Source organism: Poecilia reticulata, linkage group LG1 (assembly GCF_000633615.1).
Source record: "Poecilia reticulata strain Guanapo linkage group LG1, Guppy_female_1.0+MT, whole genome shotgun sequence".
In the NCBI taxonomy this organism is placed as follows: Eukaryota; Metazoa; Chordata; class Actinopteri; order Cyprinodontiformes; family Poeciliidae; genus Poecilia; species Poecilia reticulata.
Genome location: NC_024331.1, coordinates 9,127,564 through 9,149,994, shown reverse-complemented (window position 1 = coordinate 9,149,994; position 22,431 = coordinate 9,127,564). Strand labels below are relative to the sequence as shown.

Here is a 22,431-nt window from a genome sequence, read left to right as displayed (position 1 = left end):
TCCAAAAAACAGGGACGAACTTTCAGGATCTGCAAATGGAGACGAATCTAGCCGGGGCTGACTGGAGAAGAACTGGTTAAAGCCAGGCATGATGAGAAAGGGCTTAAGAGTGGTGCAGCTAATGCATCTGCACTTGGAAGCACTTGCTTCCAAGTGCTTCCAAGTGTAGGAAACCGATCATCGATCGGTTTCCTACAAGGAGGTCACTGATTAACTGGGGGTATTATGAGAAATGAACTTTTTAATAGCTTTCTATCTTGATATAATGTAATTCCCTCATCATTAAAACTATACCCGGTGTGTTGCTGTGACTCGTTCATGCGTGTTTGAGAAATCCTTGAATCTCCTTCTGCGGCCATTCTTAACGTTTGCTCCTGAAAGGTGTTTACCAAAACCTCAGCCTTGGAGGATAAGTCTCCAGCAGAGCTTGACAGAGCACCCCTCTGCCACCCCTTCCCCACTCAGCTCCTCCAGACTAGCAGCAGCAGCAATTAGCAAACACCAGGTGGAACAGCGCATCTGCCGAGCTTGTTGCACAAACTGCAACGCTTCTGAGAACAGTTGTAAATGGCAATGGAGAAGCATTGTTGGGATGACATACTGAAGGCAGAGTGTCAGAAAGGACAGGGGCTTCTTAAAGAGACAGAGACCCAATTTCAAGGCATCAGATGATTTTTAAATTAAAATCATCCGATTACGGTCACCAGCCAATATCTCAGTGCATTTCCACTGTTTTTAACTCATTTTATCACAGTAAATTCTGCTTTGTCCTGCGTTGTCACACCACTCACTCATCAACCTTCCAACAAATATGAATGAAAGGAAAATGCCGTCAGTGAAAAGCTGCTCTCATGGCAGCTGCCAAACCCAGATTGAACCATTGGATTATCAAGCAGCGAGGCATGATTTATCATGTCTTCATTGCTCTATTCTGGTTACTGTGTGCTTTACACCACTGCTTTCAACACCGTGTGCTGCACCAGATGATTTAAGGCCTGAATGCAGCTGTTCGTTCGGCTGTGGAAACCCACTCTACGAAGCCCACTCCACACTGGTCTTGGACTAATCTGAAGACCACATGAAGTTTTGAGGTCTGCATCTCCAGATTTCAGAAAGTAGCTGCCTTGTGCATATTATGCTTCTCATCATCAGCTGATCACTTTGAGGCTTAGTTGCAGTTGTTTCAAATCACTTCCACTTTGTTACAACACCACAAGTGACTGAAGTATGAAGTTGTGAAGACATTAAATGATTGGAGTTGATGCACAGCTGCTCCCCTAGTTAGGGTGACATGCTTTAAGTAAAAGACCTCCTGAGAACGAGTCCATTTTCTCAGAACTGTTGGAGGATAGTAGGGAGCTTCAGATGAATTATTTCAACAGCTGAGCATCCAAATAAATGCTCATCCGTTGTTTTGGAAATACAGTGTATCGATTATTAATTAATTATTCGTCATTAATTGTTTTGCAAGAGATTTATCCAAGACTTTGTGTTTGACTCACCATGTCCGATATATGGCTGCAACTAACGATTATTTTAGAAACCGATTATTCTTGTTTTGACGATTAATTTGATATAAAAATTGGCACATTCTTCAGATTTCTGACTGAGCTACTTCAGTTTTTTTATGCGACATTAGAAATACATTATACTACAAGATTAAATGAGTCAATGGTTACTAAATTAGTCGACGATTATTTCTGTAATCGATTCATCACGATTAATCTGATGTATCGTTTCAGCTGTAGTCTGATCTTATGTCTCTTTTGCTGAGGCCGTTTTTCTGTTCTGCATCTTTTATGAGTTAGCCGTTATAGCGTATCATCATTTTCTAAGCTGATGCTTTTTAAACTTTCCTGGAGCGTATTAGCGTTAAAAAGGAAAACATTTGAGTTGCTTTCCAGTTGTTTTCAGGTCACACGTCTGTCTGTAAAAGTTTTCCTCACCTTTTGCTCCTCGATGTTTCACAAACACTCACTCTGCTGCGTACTGCCTTGACTTAAGGTGAACCCTGAACACTTCTCAGACTTTCATGGCATAGCGCAGGCTCCTTTTCAGTTTACATTTGTGTCATCTAAAAGTACCACTTCCATGTGTGTGTGTGTGTGTGCGCGCCCCCACACACGCACGAGTCTTTCTCTGTTGTTGTGTGTGTGCATGCAGCCATGTGTGCACAAATAATCCGTGCCACTGTTACAGTAAGACACAGCGCGATCCCGTTTCCTCAGGCCAGCTAGTCTGTGCTAAATCAAACATGCCACCCAAATATGCAGCTGCAGATGAGAGATCCCGGACTACAAACTGACTGGAGCTGGTGTGTCATGGCTTTGCTATTCTTGACTCCGTATTTGGCTTTAGTGACTGTTTTAAGGTAAAGACAAGCAGATCCTTGTCTGGAGACTGAGCTCGGTAAATACTTTGCTGTTTGATAGTGGACGGCTTAAATATTAAGACTGAAATGAAAATCAAAACTAAATTCACAAAACGTATTTTGTTTAATTCCTTGAGCTTCTTGTTGAAAAAGCAATGTTGTAGTTGATGAATTATTTTATATTTATCTTCTTTGAATTTTAGTTTTCATGCAATCAGTTGGTGGTGAGCCACTGGGCGTCTCTTCACATGTGACCGTTTAGCGCTAAAAAGGCTTCTTTAGGTTTAATATAGCGATTCTACCAGTCAACATGTTTCTAACTTTTCGGTTTAAAAAAAAAATCAAAAACTTCAGGGCTTACTATTCCCAACAATAGTAATGACATTTCAACATTTTGACCTTTTAAATCCCTGTTTTACAGTAGAAGTTTTTTTTTGTTCCTTTTTTTTTTTTTTTTTGGCAAGCGAACAACCAAAAATTTACCCCTACAATCCCCAAAATATACACAAATTAAATATTTTCAGATGAACGTTACTTGAGGTTGGGTCGGTTAAACAATTAGCAGAAACATTGATTCTACTGAATGTTATTTTTTTGTGTAAAGTTGTTTTATAATTAAAATCTTTGCATGTTTATCGTCTCAAAAAATATAGCAATAAAAATATTCACTTTAAGAGTGCCGTTGTTAACTTCCGTTCTTGTTTAGGCCTGTCACAATGGCAAATTTTGCTGTGCGATAAATTGTCACACAAGTTATTGCGATAAACGATAATATCATTGTTTTGAGACCATTTTCAAGTAATATTATGGCATAATAATGCAAGAACACATTCTCAACGATCGACAAACTTTCAATTCTAATCAACATTTAAAACTGGAACTGGAAGATATTTGAAATATCCAGAACAAATAAACAAACAGCAGAAGCAGCTAGTAAATTATGAAGTCTCTGTAAACTAAATTCTCCTTAGTTCAGACCAAAGCATAAGACTGGAGACGTTTTTCATCCAGTCAAACTCAATCAATGGAAATCATTGAGTTTGTTTTATTTAATTTATCGTGCGACTAATTGATTTATTGCTTATTGTGACAGGCCTAGTCATGTATAATAAATATTTACAAAATTTCTGAAACTTTTTAGCCCCTTTAATTCCAGTGTCATAAACGTCTCTCTTTGTCTTTTTATTAGAAAAAAACAAGCATTTTATATTTTTCCCCATCATGTAAATGCAAATAGGAACTTTGTCAGAAAGGATATTATTCACAAAGCAGCAAACTGACTTGGATAAAGGTTTATTTTTTGTACAAAGTACCAATTTACATCCCTTGTATGCAAATTGGTAAATTTACAGTAGATGGAAAAATATATATCTTCACTAAGGGTAAAGCAAAATAAACAAAACATTTTGAAGGGATGAGAAAAAAATGTAATGCTCATGTGTTCAATAAAAGTCCAGTTTGAGTTGGAGTGAGTGGCTCTAAAAGCTGCCAAAGAAACACACATTTCTCTGTTCAGTTTCAAAGACTATGCAGTTTGCACCAGCAAAGCCAAAGACATGCAAAAATAATAAAAAGGCAAAAAAAAAAGACTCAGAAGGGTGAAAGCAGGAAGTGACCTTCATCTCTCAGTGTCGCCTGCACTGATGCATTGACTTGTCAAACAAAGCGCTTGTTAGTGTTTGTTGTATTATAAAGATAAGGAAATAAAGCAAATAGTCTGATCAAAGTCTTTGGCCTGATTACTCTGGCACACACACGTGCTGCTTACACTGAAACCCGTCTCTGGCAGGTGACCTGACAGCCGGTATGAGGTCATCTCAATGCTGTTTGTTGCTGTTAATGCTGCGCCTGTGTTGGTTTTGTTTTTTAATGTTAGGTTGTCACCAAAATCATTTTTTGCCATCGCTTCAGGCGGTTCGTCTTTTCTTCAATTCGGCCGCTTTGCCCCGACAAAAGAAAACAGGGAAGAATACAGGAATTTCATGGAAAAAGAATGTTTTTGTTTGTTTTTTTTTCTTCAGAGCACGTTTGTTGGTTTTATATTTGTGATTTTACCATAGAGTTTGGGATCATCATCCTGTGGGACCTCTGGGTTGTGTTCAGGTTTTAACCATCAGTCATCAGGACTCTGGAGGCTTCCACCGCCATGTCCGAGACTCGGTGCGCTCTTCTTTGGGTTGAAAGCCTCACCGTGAGTCGCAGGCATATTAAACGGCCAGACCCGACTCGCAGATCAAGCAAATAACAACTCGGCCCCGATTTCAGGTCGGGCTCGGGCAGCAAATCTAGAACTCTGTAATCCCAAAGGCTTCCCTAGTTTGTGAAAATGTCTCCTCCTCTGATCTTCACATAGTTCTGGTTTTCCAGTTCCAGATCGGTCCACTTAGCGCCGTAAAATGAATTCTTTAAAGAAATTACGTAACGTAGTGTGTCATGACTCGGAGACGGTGATTAAAGTCGGAGCCTCAGACTTCAAACTCGACTTAGACTTGTGCCTTTAAGACTGTAGACTCCACTTGGATCGGCAACACTTGTGTGAACATCTCTTACGTTGCAACAAAAGAAGGGTTAATAGATCACAGCCCAGCAAAAAACACTCAAGATTTCCTTATTAAAAGTTTTAAGACAAAGTTATATGTCCACTTGAGCCTGTTTTTTTTTTTTTTTTTAAATCAGTGTTGATTCCAGGAAATTTCTGATGAATTGAAATCAATGAACCCACATGTTGTTTTTGAAACGTATTCCTCTTGTGTACAGCCAAAGGGAACCACTTAAACAGATCCTTAAAAGACCCAGGCTGGAGCTCTGTAGGACTCCGTCTTCATGAAGTTGGACCGGTTTGCGACGGGCTATCATCAGTCGTTTAGCTCCAGTTGTTTTCCTCCGATAGCAACAGATCAGGGACTCCCAATAGACGTTCAGTAACTGTTTTCATTATCCCGAATGTTCCTCTCAGTTTCTCAACAGATTTCTTGTAACTACATCTGTCATCATCTGGATCTCTCTCTCCCTCTGAATAGATCTGTAGTAACCTTCAGCCAGTGTCTCCCCACATGGACATCTAATCAACTCTGTGTTTTTTTCTCTCTCTTTTTTTTTTTTTCATACATCCCACACACTTCACTTGAGGTTTGTCATTTCTGTTGCTCAAGAATGTCATGAGTCAAGTTTGTTTGTATGTGTGTTGGCTGTTGATAAGCCATGCCGTGCCCCGTCCTTGCCTGATTACAGACACACAACACACCCTCACCGCCTTCACATATTTCTACTCCCACCTCCGTAAGGACAGAAAACTAACAGAACCGTTAAACAATACAATGTATTCAACGGCAAGGTCCAGTACTTTGCAAGATTGCAAAAAGAAACTGCAGTGTATTTTTTTTTTTTCATTTTCAGATTTTTACAGTGAATCAGCACAAAGAATGTGAAAAGTTTTCATGTCCAAATTAGCAGAAGCTCAATCAGATTGGACGGCTGGTGTCTCTATATGCACATTTTCAAAGCTCTGAGTTTTGATTTGATATTTCCCAGCATAACTAACATCCCTTTTTTTTTCTTTTTTGTTGCGTCTTTGTCTTTTTCTGTCTTTGTTTGCTTCTTTTTCTGTTTTGTGTGATTTTTTTTCTTTCTCTTTCTGAACTATTTCACTTTCAACAAAACAAATACGAGAAAAAAAAAAAACACGGGCGTTGCCCACAAAAATATTTTTGTAAAACAAAACGACGTGGGGCTCAATACATATACAGAGTATTATTTGTAGAAAAAAAAAAAAAAAGATTTTGAAAAACCATGTGTGTTTTATGCGCCGCTTACTGTCGATTCGTGTGCGAGTCCCATTAAAACACGTTGAAGTTTACGGCTGTGAAGTGATAAAATGTGAAACGGCACCAGAGGTTTGAGTTCGCAAACAGACCTTCAGAGGTGTGTTTGGACGTCCAGGACAGTCAAACATTCGTGTTTGCACAATCTGTTCACGCACTTTTCTGTTGGTGTTGCAGAAAAAGTTCTATTTTTAGAAAACGTTAAGCTTCATAATCGTGTCCAAACATATTATCCACCTGCCTCACGTGTCATCAATCATTTAGTTAACCGTTACATAATGGGTGCTCTGATTCAAGGTGTTAGTGGTATTTGCAATGCGCTTGACGATTATCTAATAGTCTTGATGATTACCACGTGACTCTGCGTAATGGGTCGGACTGGTACGTGATTTCTAACTGGCTCCCGCAGCCGAGGCGTGTCGCTAACGCTTATCCGACTTCATTGCTACCTTTGGCGTTGTGAAAACCTGTGTGAAGTCATTTTTATGTGAATGCTTTTGGAAATAAATCCTAACTAAAAACATATGGTTGTGTTGTTTCAGCCTAAAATGATGTAAAAAAATGGGATGTTTATTTAGGGATACTGACACACAGTTCTATTAGAGTTCTTCAAATTATAAACCCAATAAAATACCTGGAGTTTTTAAATAACGACTTAGCGGCTGAAGCCGAAACTGGGGTGCCGTCAGGTCTTTCAGCTCTACAAAACGTAAAACCACAACATACAAATGCTTCACCAACACCTTAAATGAGCCTTTTTTTCCCCCCATTGAGATAAAAGGAAACCAAAAGTTAAAATTGAATTTCTTAAATAGTTTCAGAATCACATTATGAGGTGAGTTTTTCACACAGAGAGCTGAGTACGACTGCCTGATCCAGGCGTCACTGTTATCTGCTGCCGGACGCTCTGGGCTTTTACACTTTGCTGATATTCTGAAAAAAAGAAAAAAACCTCCTCATGTAAAGAAGTTGCCTTTCATGTTGAAGACTTTGAATTTTCCTAAAATGTCTCTCTGGGTACAACAGCTGATCTTTTATGGCTCCTGTTTGGTCACTAATAAACCGACTCGCACACTGTGCAGTTAAAACATGTCGTTTCCATTTGATCTTGGGTGGATTAATTTGGACTTTTGTATATCAACTTTCAATTAACTCCAATTTTTTTTGGGGGGGGGGGTATTTTCTTTGAGTGTGTTTGTAATTTAGCAGCGTTTAAAGAAATGATCACCATTTCCGTTTACCTCTGTGTTTGTACGGGTGTGTTGTGGCTCGTGTTTTCTCTGGAATGCCGTTGTGCTTAAGTGGTTGTCCTGAATAATAGATACAATCTGTGACCTCAAGCCTGTTAAGAGCTTCCTTACCCTTCCCTGTGCTGAGTTTTATAGCCATAAAACAGCGAAGGTATTTAGTCTGTGTTGGGAAGGGTGTGGGAGACGTTTGAGGTCATAACCCAGGTTTGCAAGGACTTCACAAATACAAATAGGTGACCAACAGTTAACAAAATGAACTAATTTAAACACCTGACGTGTCACCATGAGCCGACAGCAGGTTCTTTTTGCAGATAAGACGAAAGTTAACGACTTTACAATCAAACTCAGGCTGCACACGTTTGACTTTTCCACAAGGTGTGCAAGACTGAAGCATTAGAAAAGCATAAAAGCCAAGCTGAAGTTTAAGTTTACTGAAGTTTGCTAGACAGACCTACAAAGGCCAGAACTAGTGCGGTGTTGTTCTTTGGACAGAAGAGCCTAAAAGTAAATCCTTCAGATTTACTTTTAGAAGAGAAGAGCGGCTTGGCATAAACCAAATCCAGTGCTTCAGGGAAACAACCTCATACCGACCGTGAAACGTGTAAATATCACCGTTTCCTGCGCCTCGTCAAGGCAGCAAGTCAAGTTAAGGAATCTCATTCACTATTTGCCACAAGTCATGTAGACTCATATCAAACCTGTGGGTCAAACGGGAGCAAAAACTGGTGAAATGATTGCGACACTTTTCAGTAAGAAAGTGTTGAAAAGCTTGTGTTTTCCTTTAAATATGCACTGGTTTGTGTTGGTATGACCCAAGAAGGTCCGTTAAGTTAAAGTTAAGTTTGCAACCAGAAAAAATGAGGTGTGAATATAACAAACATTTTTCTACAATTTCACAATCTGACTGCAAAGATACAAGATGGTTAGAAATTTGCAAAACGACGAGAACGATTTACCAAACAGTAAGTTGTCGTTTTTGGTTAGGTATACAGAATTCATTAAGTATTGTTGAAATGTTAAGAGATAATTGACTGGTTTGTTAGATAACGTTCGAATGGATTCTGATTTCACTGCCATTTAATCGGCATCGATAAAATAAGTTGGCCTGTGTTCGGTTTCACAGTCGACGCGCGGTCCGCCAGGCCGCGCCACGTTGTTGCTTGAATCAAATTTCTTATCTGAATTGGATGCGATGTCTTTTTTCCTCTGTGGAGGAGAGAGGGATTTGTGCTACACCAGGAGGGAAGAAAAGAAAAATGGAAGAAGCAGAGAGAGAGGGAGAGAGAGAGAGAAGTGGTTGAAAGATGGAGCATATTTTCTGGTCATGACCTTTTTCCAAGGATTTCCCACAGCCTAACTTTAGGCACTGAGTGTGTGGACTTGCTAGACTGCAGACTGATTCCCCCAAAGCAGCAAACATGAAACTTACATAAGATTATATGTTTTCCATTACAAAAAAAAAAGTCTTTCAAACCCCTTATGAGCCTAATTATCTACTGCTAAACTCAGCGGGTTATAGAAACTCTTCCACTGACGGGCTGCAGCCTCCCCGAGAGAAACCCGGAGAATCCGTGAACACCGACTCCAAAAGTCCTTTTTAACAGCTGCGTGTCTTGTGTATTTATCGAGTATGACGCAGTGGCAGTCGGAGTGTGCGTCACTGCTCCTGTCAGCTCGCTGCACACCACAGAAACACTTGTGCGACCTACTGAGGACACAGACCGGTGATTGCTCAACAAGGGGGGAGGTTGAATCTGCAAAGCCGTATTGTTGACGTCCCTGTCCGATCTAATCATAAATACCTCTGTATCCTCAGAGTGATGCCATAAAAGTCTCATGTTTGACCCCAAAACCCCAAGAAGCCATGCTCAGTCATCCACGCGGCTCCCTAGAGATGGATCATTAAATCCCTTCTTTTTAAACAAAAGAAAGAAATAAGCCAAAGAAGATGTGGGGAGGGGAGCAAGTGAGGAAGTCCCTGGACTGAGATGATGGCAGAAAGGAGGGATTGATGTAGACGTGGGGAGGGTATTTGAAGGAGGACCGTGTGAGAGCTTCGTCCCTGGGCTCCATCAGCGTGTCCAAATATGGAGGCTTCTGCTATTGTTGAGCCGCGTTCTCAAGACCCACCAGCGACCAGGGAGAAAACCGGAGAGGAAGGGAGCTGCTGGTGTGTGGGTGTACCGAGAAGGAAAAAAAAAAAAAAAAGAAGAAGAGCGTGAACTGTGGGAGAGAGTTTAAGTGAGACGGCTAAAAAGGACAGAAGTAGACAAATTACCTGACGGTGACTCAAAGCGAGAGAGGTCTGCTGAAATGTGAGGCTTTGTAAAASAAAGTGGAGAAAATCTGAACAGATGGAAGTCTTTTGAAAGGGGGGAAAAAACAAATTTAAGTCTGTTTTTTTTCTCTTTCAGTTGTTTATTTTCTAACTTTTGCAAGCAGCGAGATGAAAGTGCCGAATAAAGTGACTGTAGAGTCGGTCGCATGTATTTCCTTGTGGTAGAAATGTTAATAGAGTACATTAAATTTTTTTTATTATACTAGCAGAATTTGGGAAAAATCTGGACTTTAATTTGAATTCACTTACTCAGTGAATGGGGAGGAAAAAGTTCCATTTGCCTTCTTTTGAACAGGATAAATGTGGGGTTTTCTTTTATTTTCAATGTGCCATGCATTATAAAAGCAGCAGTAACAAAGCTTATTGTTGACGAGGCTTATCCTCCATTCATATTCACATGCAAGTACACATTAATTTGTGTGGGACCAGAAGGGAGGTGGCGATCTTTGGGTCACTGGGGATGGGTTTGATCATGTGGTTGTAAGCTGCCACAAGGTGAAAGGGTATTTGTCAGGAAGTGCGGAGTTGGGGCTGGGATGACCCTCCGGGGATAATCTAAAATGTCAGATTTTAGCTGAAAGCGTTCGCTCTTCCGGCGGCGCTTTGGACTGGTTTTATTTATTTATTCATTTTTAGCTGTGTATTTCATCAACAACCCCAAACACTGGTTTAGTTTATGAATATCAATTGGAGAGTAAGAGAAAGAAAGGAAGCAAAACAAAAGTTGAGAGAGTGTTCGTGGAGAAGCCTTTCTCTGCAGCGTTGCGTCCAGTTAGTGGACGGTCTTCGAGTGTGCATGTGGAATGTGACGACTCAGCTGCACTTCCTTTTCATTCCCCCTTGTTTTCTTCACCAGCGGACGGACGGATTTGTCTGAGTACACACCTTTTCAGATTCTCCCCGGCGCATGCGAATGCGTGTTCACGTAGAGTTCGTTTGTCTCAGCACGTGAGTCCCATCTTCCTGGGCCAGTCGTCGAACGAGTCACAGAGATTGGAAAATATTCCCAGAGAAAGTGGGACGTCCCCGTTTCAATCAGAGGATTTGTCATTAGTTGATTAACAGTTTACCACCGAATAGATTCCTTCTGTCTTTGCTTTGTGTTACCTGGTTAAATCAGGTAACCTGGTTTTCAGCTGGTTTCATGTTTTTAACAGAAAAACTTTATCCTCACCAACTTTTGCTCAGATAAAAATATTTCTGTCCCCCATGCTAACGTAATAAAAACCAGTGAACAGTTTTTTCTTTCTGATTTTAAATTATAGAAGAACTGACACCATGTCAGCTTCCTATTAGCCTCCATAGCCATAAATGTCAAATCAAATTGATGACTTGAGTTTGTTAGCTAGAGCTCACTCTCGACTTTGGGATGCACTTGCATTAAATATGATTTCCCTGAAACCAATACAGTTATTCTCACACACACAGACATCCAACACATGTGTCATACAGTAATTACAAACTGAGAGCGTCTTTGGTGCACTTTGCTGTCGGAAAAGGCCGATATTTCCACCGCCTGCTCTCTCAAGCTGTTGAATGACCTCAGATGTCAAGGTTTGTTGTCCAAATTTATGGCTGATAAAGTAAGAAAGGCTGAAGTGGACATGGATGAAGAATGTGGGTTATGAAAGGCATGCTGGAAATCCAGGCCTTCAAAGCACATCTGCTCTCTTGATCCTATTTTACCATGTCTGGAGCTTTCTGCCTCTTTCCACCATCTCGTCTTTGTGTTTGAAACATGTCGGCTTTTTTTTTTGCCTGTTTTGCAGCATGAACCCCGCAGTTTAATCTGTTTAGATGGAAGAAATATGGCAAACTTCAATTGACGCCGTGTTTGACTGTATCAGGGCTCTTTCTCTGTTAAAGGCCACTTTTCATTTTGCATAGAAAATACGCGGCTGACATGTTTCTGTCACCTGACTGGAATTTGAAGAACTCGGCCATTTGAGACCAGGTCATAAAAAAACACCAGTTAGAATCATTAACAATAATTGTAGAATGGATGACGCAGAGTTTGTGTTTAGGCGCAAGTCTTGGTATTTTGTGAACACAAAGTTTAAAACGTTTGTGTAAAAATAGTTAGGTTTCAAAATGATTGAGGTTCTGCACATCTGTGAGCAGAGGCGAAGACATGGCTCCTTTTCAGCTCTACTGTGATCATTTAGTTGAGTGGGCTTAGAAGAATAATCATCTTTGAACTCAGCTGATTGAAAAGCAGCACGATTTTAATTATACACGGGTCTGTCTCAATAAATGAAACTGAAATATTTATTTATTTATTTATTTCAGCAAAACTAAAAATGTAGAGTTATTACTTTTTTTTTTTTTTTTACATAAGACCAAGAAAGAATATCAGCATATTAAAAAGTGTGTTCAGTTTATATGACATTAATACTTGGCTCCTTTTCTGTGTGGCTGAATGGCTGCACTGACTTTAGACCTTATAAAACACGGCAGTTTCCCAAATCATTGCCGTCTGTGGAAACTTTAAGTGGACCTCTAGCAGCTTGGGTTCTGTGCCTCTCTTCCTCCAAATCCTTTAATCTTTATTTCATAAAAGAAATGCAAGATTCATTTTATTCCAAAGAGATGATTTTGAACCTCTGTGGCTAAGCTTATTTATGTACGGTACACAAACCAATCCAACGTTCTTGTGCTTTAACAAAAGAGAATAACAAAGACATTTAGGAATTTTAGGAAAATTTAGGAAAATCTAGTCTTCAGTCTCATTAGTTACATTCTTTGCTGTTTTTTTCTGGTACAGGAGTCGTTTAACCAAATGAAATTGACTGTTGCTTGGTTATCCTCTGCAGTTGCTAAAATCATTCCTGTTGTGAAACAGTTTGACCACACTTTTTCCTTCCACTCAACATTCTATGTTTTATAAAAGCATTTCTTTGCAATGACTATGTGAATGTGTTTAGTGAAATAACTTTTCAATTAAATTTTAATTTTGGGTTTGTGGTGATAACAGGTAAGCCCTCACTCATTCATCTTTCAGGTTACTGTAATTTCTAAATAAAAAAATAAAATGGTTTTACTGAAGTTGTCAGCAACAGCTCAGGCCAAGGTGAAGGTGGGTGAGAAGGTGAAGGTCCTGCTAATGTACTTGGAGAGAAGCTAATGGATGGTATGAGAGCGAGAGCGAACCCTTTTGTGAGAGAGTAGACCATCCTGGAAGTTATTAGTCATGCACTCTCTAATGATTTATTAATTTCTGTAGACAGAAAGTCTACTGTTCATCAGAGTTGTTGATTGGCCGGTTGGTTCTACTGTTGATCTATTAAACTGGGGTCTTTCAGCTCAGCTTATAGTGGACTGCAATTATTTTTGCATCAGCCCATGCAAGTTCTTCTTGTAACAAGGTCAGGTCGATATATGTTTACAAGCAGGTTCCTGTGTCATTTGGGATATTGAAAGAACTCCAGCAATCCTTTGGCGCGTTACATGCAAGGCTGAGATCTGTGAGGTGAACGTCAGGACCGTTGCGGCCGTGCGTTTTGTGTCCCGTGTTTATTGAAGAGGCTACTCTGTTATTACTCAAGATTCAGATGGTATTCACTCGCTGGATGGTGAAGGAATGAAAAATATGCTATGCGTGTGTGTTTGATTCGCTAAAAATGTTGCAGAGATTCTGTAGTACACAAACTAACACATGAATGCACCCGGCTAGCGTCAGACTGACGCACAAAGGTTTTACATACACGTAGGTGGGGTGGTCGTCGGTCGCAGCTAAAGAGGCTCTAACATTGCTGCCTTCTTTTTTTTTTTTATCTGTTCCTGTTTAAAATAAAAACTTATCAGGGGAATCATTTCTTTGAGAATGGCTGTCAAAGAAATGATCCTTCCTTATCTGGACTGGAAAACATTCAACATTTTCCTAAGCTAGTTTTGCTAGTAGCATACAACAAAAGGAGACCTCTTTTCTGTGGCACTTTCATTGGATTAATTGAAATTAATTACATTTATGTATCTAAAATTAAGGCCTTAAAATATCTTGAATTTAATGAAAGTTGGCCTTAAATACCTTAAATATCCTATATTCTATGTAGTTGTTTTTTTTTTGTTGCCTGACTTTTCTATCAGGCAAAAGTTTGAGTTGTATTCAAACATCTTCAATACATGCTGTCGTTATGTGACTTGAGACATTTTCAACTACTGCTAACTAGTTGCTAATGTACCCTTGCTAGCTATCTATTTAACTAGCTTTTTTGCATCTATCATGGATAAGTGCAAAGTTATTGGCAGTTGAATGGATGAAGTTTGGTTGTTGGCATACAACCATACATGGTATGACTGCATGCTAACCATACAATATATGCGATGTATGCTACGACCATACATGGTATGACTGCATGCTACATTCTGTGCAAAAAAGCTTCGAACTACGGGGTTAATTCTGTAGAGACAAATATACAGTGGGGGAAGCACATAGTTGCAGCTAAGAGCCACAAACGTACCTCAGAAATGCCACAGTTTTGATTCCCTGCTGTGGCTAAAGCTACCTAGAAAACATTCAACGCTGCTACTTCTACTAGCACTGAGAAGAGCTGCATTTGGTGCGACACAAACTCTAAAGTCGGATGTTTAGTGAATTTTAAACACCAGTCTTGGCTATTAAATAATTTTGTTTAAAAAAAAAGTTGCTACTATGGAGAGAAAACTACGGTTCACAATGGTCTTTAGAGGTTTTAAGTTTCAGTTCGTGAAATATGTAGAAACCCTGATCAATAATGCCTGTCCCTGGTTCTTATTCTCCCTTTGCCAATCCTGTCTCAGTGGAAAACAGTGAATGAATGAATGAATGAATGAATGAATGAATGAATGAATGAATGAATGAATGAATGAATGAATGAATGAATGAGCAATTAGAGATGGGTTGTCCTCATATTTCTGGTCAAGGTTGCAATGCAGACTCCTGGTCCGCCTCCGGTTGTCTCTAAGCTGTCAGGGACAGATCTGTTCGCCGAGGCCAGCTAGCCGGGTTGCTGTGTGTTTGGACAGGCTGATATCAGCTGGCTACGAGCCACCTCTCTAATCCTCTGTTTGTGTATTTCCTTGTTGGCTCTACACTAGTGTGAACAGGCCAGAGCCCTGGGCTGATATGCAAACATCGTTGGTGAAACACCCAGTGTTGCATTACTGTCTGCTTGTCAGCATGTGTATGCATCACTATGGCTGCCTGATGGAAGTAGAGCCCCTTTTTGAAGAATGTAATGTAAACAAACATGCATATCGTTTATGTTTTTGAGTTTTCTTTTGCTTTGATGTCTTGGATAGGTTTTCAGACTTTTTAAAAATACGGTAAATGCAGAGGGAGAATTACTGTTTCTGTATATTTTTCTTATTTTTTGAGTTATACAGTTTTTGGAGTGGATGGTACCCCGTAGTCTTACTGTGTTCAGCTGTGATTGTATGCAATTTTTGTGTTATTAATTACTCTGTGTTCTTTCATCTGTGTTTCTGATGTTCTGACTTCACAGAAATATCTGCCATATGACAAGCAAAGCAATGGGTTAGATAAAGCAGTTAAATTTTAACATGTAAAACACACCAGATGAAATTATAAACCAATGCTGGATGCTCAGTAAAACCAAGTCCATCATATATTTTAGCATAATAATAAGTAATATTTAAGCTGCATGTTCTGCTAAGGTTTAAACATCTAGAAGGGTTTGTTCCAAACTGGTCAATGATGGGTACTTACATTTTCAAGTATCTGGTAAGTCTAGTCTACCCAGTGAAGGGAATTGATGGCATCACAAAGACTCCTGGCACATTCAGAGAGAAATGTAGAAAAACACAGAATCTGGACATTGTGTAGTGACGGTTATATGAGTATCGGACATCTGGAATGGGTCAATGGAGGACAAAGGTACTTTAAATGTTGTTACTCTCCTCCTTCAGTCATACTGTTGATGAAATTGGAAAGTACTGAAATTGTACTTCGAAATGTTCTTGAAGTGGCTGCTGGATCTTATGTTTTTTCATTATTATCTGTCGTTTGTACTCTGTACCATTTGGTACCAAAATGAGCTAAGTGTTAACCTCCAAGAGTCAATGGTCAGATTCAAATTTAGGTTGAAGCCTAATCTTTTTTCCAGTTAGTGTAAATCATTGATTATTATGACTCTGTAAAGCAACAGCAGTGAATTGGAGCCACTTCTTGCACAGGGAGGGTAATAAAAGTACACTTGTGCAAGTTATCTATTGACATAGCTGTACATTTACAACAGACTTTCATCTCTCGCCTCACCTTGGCTCTTGTAACAAATTAATTTGGTGAGCTTGCAAACCAGAAATTTTAGATACTTTCTGAAGGATTTTCACTGTTACATTTTCTCAAAACAAAGAGGAAAACGGCATCAGGTTCAGCTGCCCCTGGGTATGGAACACAAAAAGCAACCCCTTTAAGAATTATATCAAGTGTATTATTTTACAAGAAAGATTTGTCTTTATTTTTTTTTCATTTTGTTGTTTATGCAAAACCCTGTATTGCGCCAGATACGCCAGCTTATATGATCCAGCTGTGTACATCTTGATATTTAATAGGATGGCTATTTTGATAGCTTGTGGAATAATTCATTCATTCGTACGTACTGTAATTATGTAAGAATGCTCTCTGGGGTTGATCATGAATAGCTCGTTGGGACCAGAGGCAACGTCACACTGTGTGAGAGAGAGAGAACAGCTGATGTTAAACAACTCTGCAGATAACCAGGATTTGACTATTAGATCAAAACGAAGACGAAATGCATTTACATTTACAGTGTAAATGCATTCACTGTGAATGCATTTACAGTGAATGCATTCACTGCATTCACTGTAAATGCAGTGAATGCATTTACAGAAAGCATTCACTGTGAATGCTAGCATTATCCTAGCATTTACGATGGGTATTTTGAGTTTAGCATGATTTGCAAGTTAGCATTAATAAGAGGACTTAAGACTTAAGAGGCCAGTAAAGCTTTAACTGTGAGATTTCAGCACGTCCCATTACTGACCAAATTGGATTTTTATGAAGGATAAAACTGAGCGAGTTTGCTGTGACATGCTCACATCTAACTACCATTTTAGGTTTAGCGGAAGAGTAAATTAACAGCCAACATGTCTATTGAAGGAAGTTTCCTTTTGTAGAAACTGGATATACTCTTTTTTCGCTTCCTCTGTTTCATGTAAGCGCCTTAATGATACTAATCTCCTGGTCACACTATTGTCTATCTGCTTTTCTTATCATTTGTTGTTGTAAGACATGAAGCCACAGGAAATGGATGCTCCTAAATTGCATCTAACCAGAAAAACCACACAACTGTGACTCAACAAATATCACAGCAGTGACCCAAAAATATTGCATAACCTCACTCTATGCTATGTGGATGTTTCACTCATCTGGGGAGACTTTATGCCTGTATCGTTCGTCCTGTCATCCTGTATTACTTTATTAATTTGGATAATTAGCTGACCTTTCTCAGGAATTCGCAGAACATTGGAATTACAATCATAAATGGTCAGTATGGCGATTTCACAGGAAAGTAATTCACCTGGTTTTAGCGCAGCAGAACACTGTGAATTATATCTCACTGATCTCAATACACACACATTGGGCTGAGCAGGAAGAACATTATTAGCTCCATGCATACTTCACTGGAGTCGATGTGAAAAAAACATTCACTGTAATTACCTCAACTTAAGGCTCTCAAAGTAAGATATCAAGCAGTTTGACAGCAACTTTAAAAAAAAAAACAAATCCATCTCCGAACCTCCTACCACGAGTAAAAACTCCCACATGGTGTGGCGTGTCCTCTGATTAAAACATGAAGCCAATGAAATTAACTTTGCTTTATGCATTTTACATAAAGATTAACTGTTTTTCCATCACTTTTCTGTGGCATTGAATGTCTCATCAGTGGAAAACTGGGTGTATCAGCATTTAGACTTGGTAACTTTGGACCACCCCTATCATTAATTGCCTTTTCTCGCAGTATTGGTTTCATGTGCCACTTTTCTTACTGTTTGTGTGCTGCAGATTTGTCCATCTTTCTGTCAAAGTAAATGACAAGAGAGATGACAAAGTACTTATGGGCTCCTAAACGGAGAATATTTTGTCTTGTCTTTTTGCCAGGAATGAAAACGTACCTGATCTCAGGAAGGAAGCCAGACCATGATGTGCAGTGTGGCTGCTCTCAGGTGGGGCTGCCTGGTGGGGAGTTTGCAGGGGTCAACGTGCCCTCCTGCCCTCAGCCTCGTACCCCGGACCTCATCCACGGAGCAGCACAGGCTGCCGAGTCCCTTCTGCCTCACAAACCATCGGACAGAACTGTGGTGAGGATGTACTTCAAGAAAACACTTTGTCTATGGCTTATTGAGTTTTGTCCCATTAAACTGGTCACATTAAGGAAATCCCTGTTTGAATAGCTGTGAAATAAGATGGTGCAAAGATGCAGCAGCTGATTTTACTTGATTTGTTTTGAGACGGTCTGAGAAGCTGCAGCTAAAAGACTGGATCTGGAAAAGGCGCGCACAACATTCTGAGAGTAGTAGCGTCCTCTTTCTTTGTCATCGCCATATGTTTCCTCACAACAATTAATGTGGTCAGTAGATAATTTTCCTTTGCAGACAAGAGTCAGGACAATGTGAAATAAATAAAATTAAAAAGCCTACATGGCAAAAGTGTTCTTGTGGTTTTAAGGACAGTTTCTCTGAATATTTGCCTATGGAGTCACTTTAAACTGAGATGAGTTGTTGAACTGTATTCTTTTTGTGGATTTAAATTTCCCCACCAAAATGTCCGTTTTGCACATTGACGAGACAGGAAAGCAGCAGTAATGACTAAATTTACTTTCACTAATTAATCTAAAAAAGATATTGGTAAATAATTTTGGTCATCTATTGAAAAGATATTAAAATAATACTTATCATTGAGTAGAAATATAAACAGCTGCTTATGGATGACACTTTGCAGATCGTGTTCAAGAATCACTGTTGAGGGAGAATTCATGACACTTGGAGTTTAAAAGCCTCCAAATATTTTATTCCATGCCGTTTTTAGCAATTTGTATTACAAACTTCATCTCATACCAACTGGTATGAGATCTTTTAGTAAAAATACTGAGTTTCTCAGTGTTTTGGGGCAGCACTGTATCACTGTATTTCAGATACAACTAGAGGAAATTTAAGTATCTCCATTGCTTTCTCTGACATATCATTATGAAGATTTTACATTGTACAAACAATATGACCATGAGAATTTGTAAACTTTAGCTATGTCCTACTTTACCTACAACCCAACCATGCATATAGACTCTATGAAAGTTTGTACTTTTGGTGAACAAATATATTTCTAAACAGCTGACTTAATCTTTCTTGTAAGCGAGGACAAAATATGTAGAAGTTTTCCTTCCAGGCGTCTGACTGGTTGTAGACGGAAACTTCAGGGGAAGGGAGACTACTGTGCTACTACTTGACTTATGAGCCTTCGTTCAGCCAGCTGATAGGCAGTGTACAACAGCATGTGGGGAAGGAGAGGTTCTGCTGTGCTTGAAAATTGCTGCACTTTCTCCGAAATCTCTTAAACCACCCATTATCTTCTGCTTATCCAAGGTTGAGTCGTGGGGGTAGCAGCCTAAGTAGAGAGGCCCAGACTTCCCTCTCCCCAGCCACTTGACCCGACTCCTCTGGGACAACCCAAGGCGTTCCCAGGGCCCACTTCACTGTAGATTCATCACCAATCCACCTATCGATCTCCCACTGCCATCTCCCCTCAAGACCCACGATACTTAAACTCCTCCACTCCACTCGGGGTGGGACCTTGTCCCCAACTCGGAAAAGGCACTCTACCCTTTTCTGCCTCAAGATCATTGCCTCAGTTTTGGAGGCACTGATCCACATCCCGGCTGCTTTGTACTCGGCTGAGAAAGCCTGAGGAAGACCACACATCGTCTGCAAAGAGCAGAGACCAAATCCTAAGGTCACTAAGTCAGGTGACAAAGGGCCACCATGGTGGAAACTAGCCCCAACTTACTTATGCCAATGCAGACCAAGCTCTGACAGCAGTCATGCTAAAACCCGTATCAAAGGGCCTGGTTTCTCATACTCCCAAACATTAAGAAGGCTTTAAAATATATGAAAGCAGAGGTGAATCATTTACATGTAACTTGTTAAAGCCTTGGCACTCTACCTTTTTAACAAATATCTGGCATTTGCCTGGTTCAGACAGACTGAGTGCAATAACAAAGTATTTTCAGTGTTTGGTGCAGCCTCAAGCAACGCCTCAAACTTTGGGCCAGAACAGGAAGAAGAATATGTCCTGGAACATATCTGCCTAAAAAACAATAAGAAAAGTGTGCCGCAATTTAGATTGAGGCAAAACATATTAAACCCTTTTTGTTCCTGCGACATTTGAAGACATGTGGCGGTGATTGTCTCTTAGGACAGAACCTTCGACAGCCACGATTTTCACTAAACTGTACAGAAAAATCAGTGTTGTGCCTCTGGAGCTCGAGCAAATGTTGTAATTTGTGAAACCCCACTCCCACTTTGTCTCCCCAGCCTCCCTGTGTTTTCCATGGCACCGTGCACTCGTCCATGGCAGAGCAGGGCGATGATGTGGCTGTTGTGAACGGCTGCCAGGAGGAAAACAAGGCCAGCGGCGCCAAGGTACAGCCCACATTAGCGCCACACTTATCGCCTACTTCTCCAAGCGTTCCCCACTTACTCTACTCGACACGCGGGCCCTCCCGCTGTTTTTTATCGCCTTTTGGTTTCCTCTCAAAAGTTCCTGCCAGGCCACAGCCCGAAAGCGGTCAACGGTCTCTTGAGCCCCCCGCTGGAGGACGCCGTGCGTGCCAGCCAGAGCTCCCTGTGCGACATCCTCCAGGAGAAAGAGAAGAAGACCAGCACCAGCACGGGGACCGGCACAAGCCTCGGCATGGCGGTGGCGGCGGCAGGCACAGGCATGGACCACTCTGCCCTCATCCAGCTGCGTGCTAAGAACTTCAAACGGAAAAGCGACGCCCACTTCGTGGACGTTATCGGGGAGGAACGGTGAGGAGGCCAGTTAAAGGTGGGGTTTATGAGCCGATAGCACGGCGGAGAGCAATAAAGCAATCTGGTTTTATAATGAGGGTTTTCGTAAACTTGTTCGCTGGTAATAAACCTTTGAACTGAAGAAATGCAGTGAAGCAAAGATTCATGCTGTGCCTTGCGTAGGTATTCATACCGCTTCAGTTTAGTTTTTACATTTTGTCACCTTACAACCACAAAGGCATCCCTGTAGAATGATACTGCCAGCACCATGTTACTGAAATGAAACATATGTCAGGGGTCACAGTCTTGGCCGGCTGGCTAATTTAGCTGGACGTCCATGTCGTAGAGGTTGGTTTCCGTTTTGGATCTACACTGAGATTAAATAACACACAAGTGGACTTCTTTTCTTTCTGGATTTTACTCTGGTGTATCTTTATGTTTCTTTTTATTATTTTTTTTATAGTTTTGTTTAAATGAATACAATCCCAATAAGATACATGGAGATTTGTGGTTGTAACTTAATGTAGCATAAAGTGGTTCAATGGCAGGAACTTAGAAAAGTTGATTTTTTTTTTCAGAATTTTTCCAGTTAGTAAGCTATGCAGTGGTTCAAACAAGAAAGATTAATCACCTGAATTTGTTTTTATTTGTCGTACAATTGGGTGATATGAACAGATAGTCATTTAAAATAAAGAGGTATTTATCCTACTCACATTTAGTTCTTTGACTTCTCTGCAGTCTGATGGAGGACTACTTTTTCAAGCCGCCCATCAACAAGATCAGTTTGGACTTTCTGGAAAGGTCCCTGGAGAAGGCGTATCGCAGCAGCTACAAAGAAGAGGTACACAGACTTACACACACACATGCACATGCACACGCACACGCACACACACACACACACACACACACACACACACACGCATACACACACACACACACACACTTCACTTAGATAGCCTCGTGACTACCAGTAGTTCATTTTTGTCCTCTGTAGAGGACATTTCTAAACTTGAATATCTCCCACCCCCAGCATTCTACTGAATTAATTCCTTTTGGTATCTACAGAGGACATTTAGGGCCTTTCAATGATGCCACATGTGAAGGGGTGGGGCTTTTGTACCTTCCTTTTTCTCATTCATAAAAATGACGTTCATCAGTAGAAGCACATTTTATGGGGAGAGACAAAGTAAGTGCAAAAAACTTTTTATTGTGCAAATTTTGGTTTAAAATTTTGTTGGCATATTCTAAATAAGTCTATTAGCAGCACATTAAAACATTCTATGAATTATTTTGACTGTATTTTATCCTAGTATTTAAAAGTTTAAAAATTGTCCTCTGTGGTGGACATTTGTAATTATTGTTTTGTTTTTTCTGTATCCATCCATCCATCCATTCATCCATCCATTCATCCACCCATTCATTCGTCCATCCACCCACCCACTCATTTATCCATACATCCACCCACTCGTTCATCCATCCATCCATCCATCCACCCATCCACCCACTCATTCATCCATGGGTGGATGGATGAATCCATCCATCCATCCATCCATCCATCCATCCATCCATCCATCCATCCATCCATCCATCCATCCATCCATCCATCCATCCATCCATCCATCCATC

General features: G+C 40.3%; 1 protein-coding gene across 1 annotated transcript in view; it reads left to right on the top strand.

Moving 5' to 3' along the window:
• LOC103464021 (adenylate cyclase 9) overlaps positions 1-22,431 on the top strand; it is a 40,792-nt gene that overhangs the window by 10,109 nt on the left and 8,252 nt on the right. The window contains exons 2-5 of the mRNA XM_017305613.1: positions 17,903-18,102; positions 20,329-20,436; positions 20,555-20,823; positions 21,544-21,646. Coding sequence (XP_017161102.1) covers positions 17,903-18,102; positions 20,329-20,436; positions 20,555-20,823; positions 21,544-21,646 — 680 coding nt within the window. The remainder of the gene's footprint in view (positions 1-17,902; positions 18,103-20,328; positions 20,437-20,554; positions 20,824-21,543; positions 21,647-22,431) is intronic.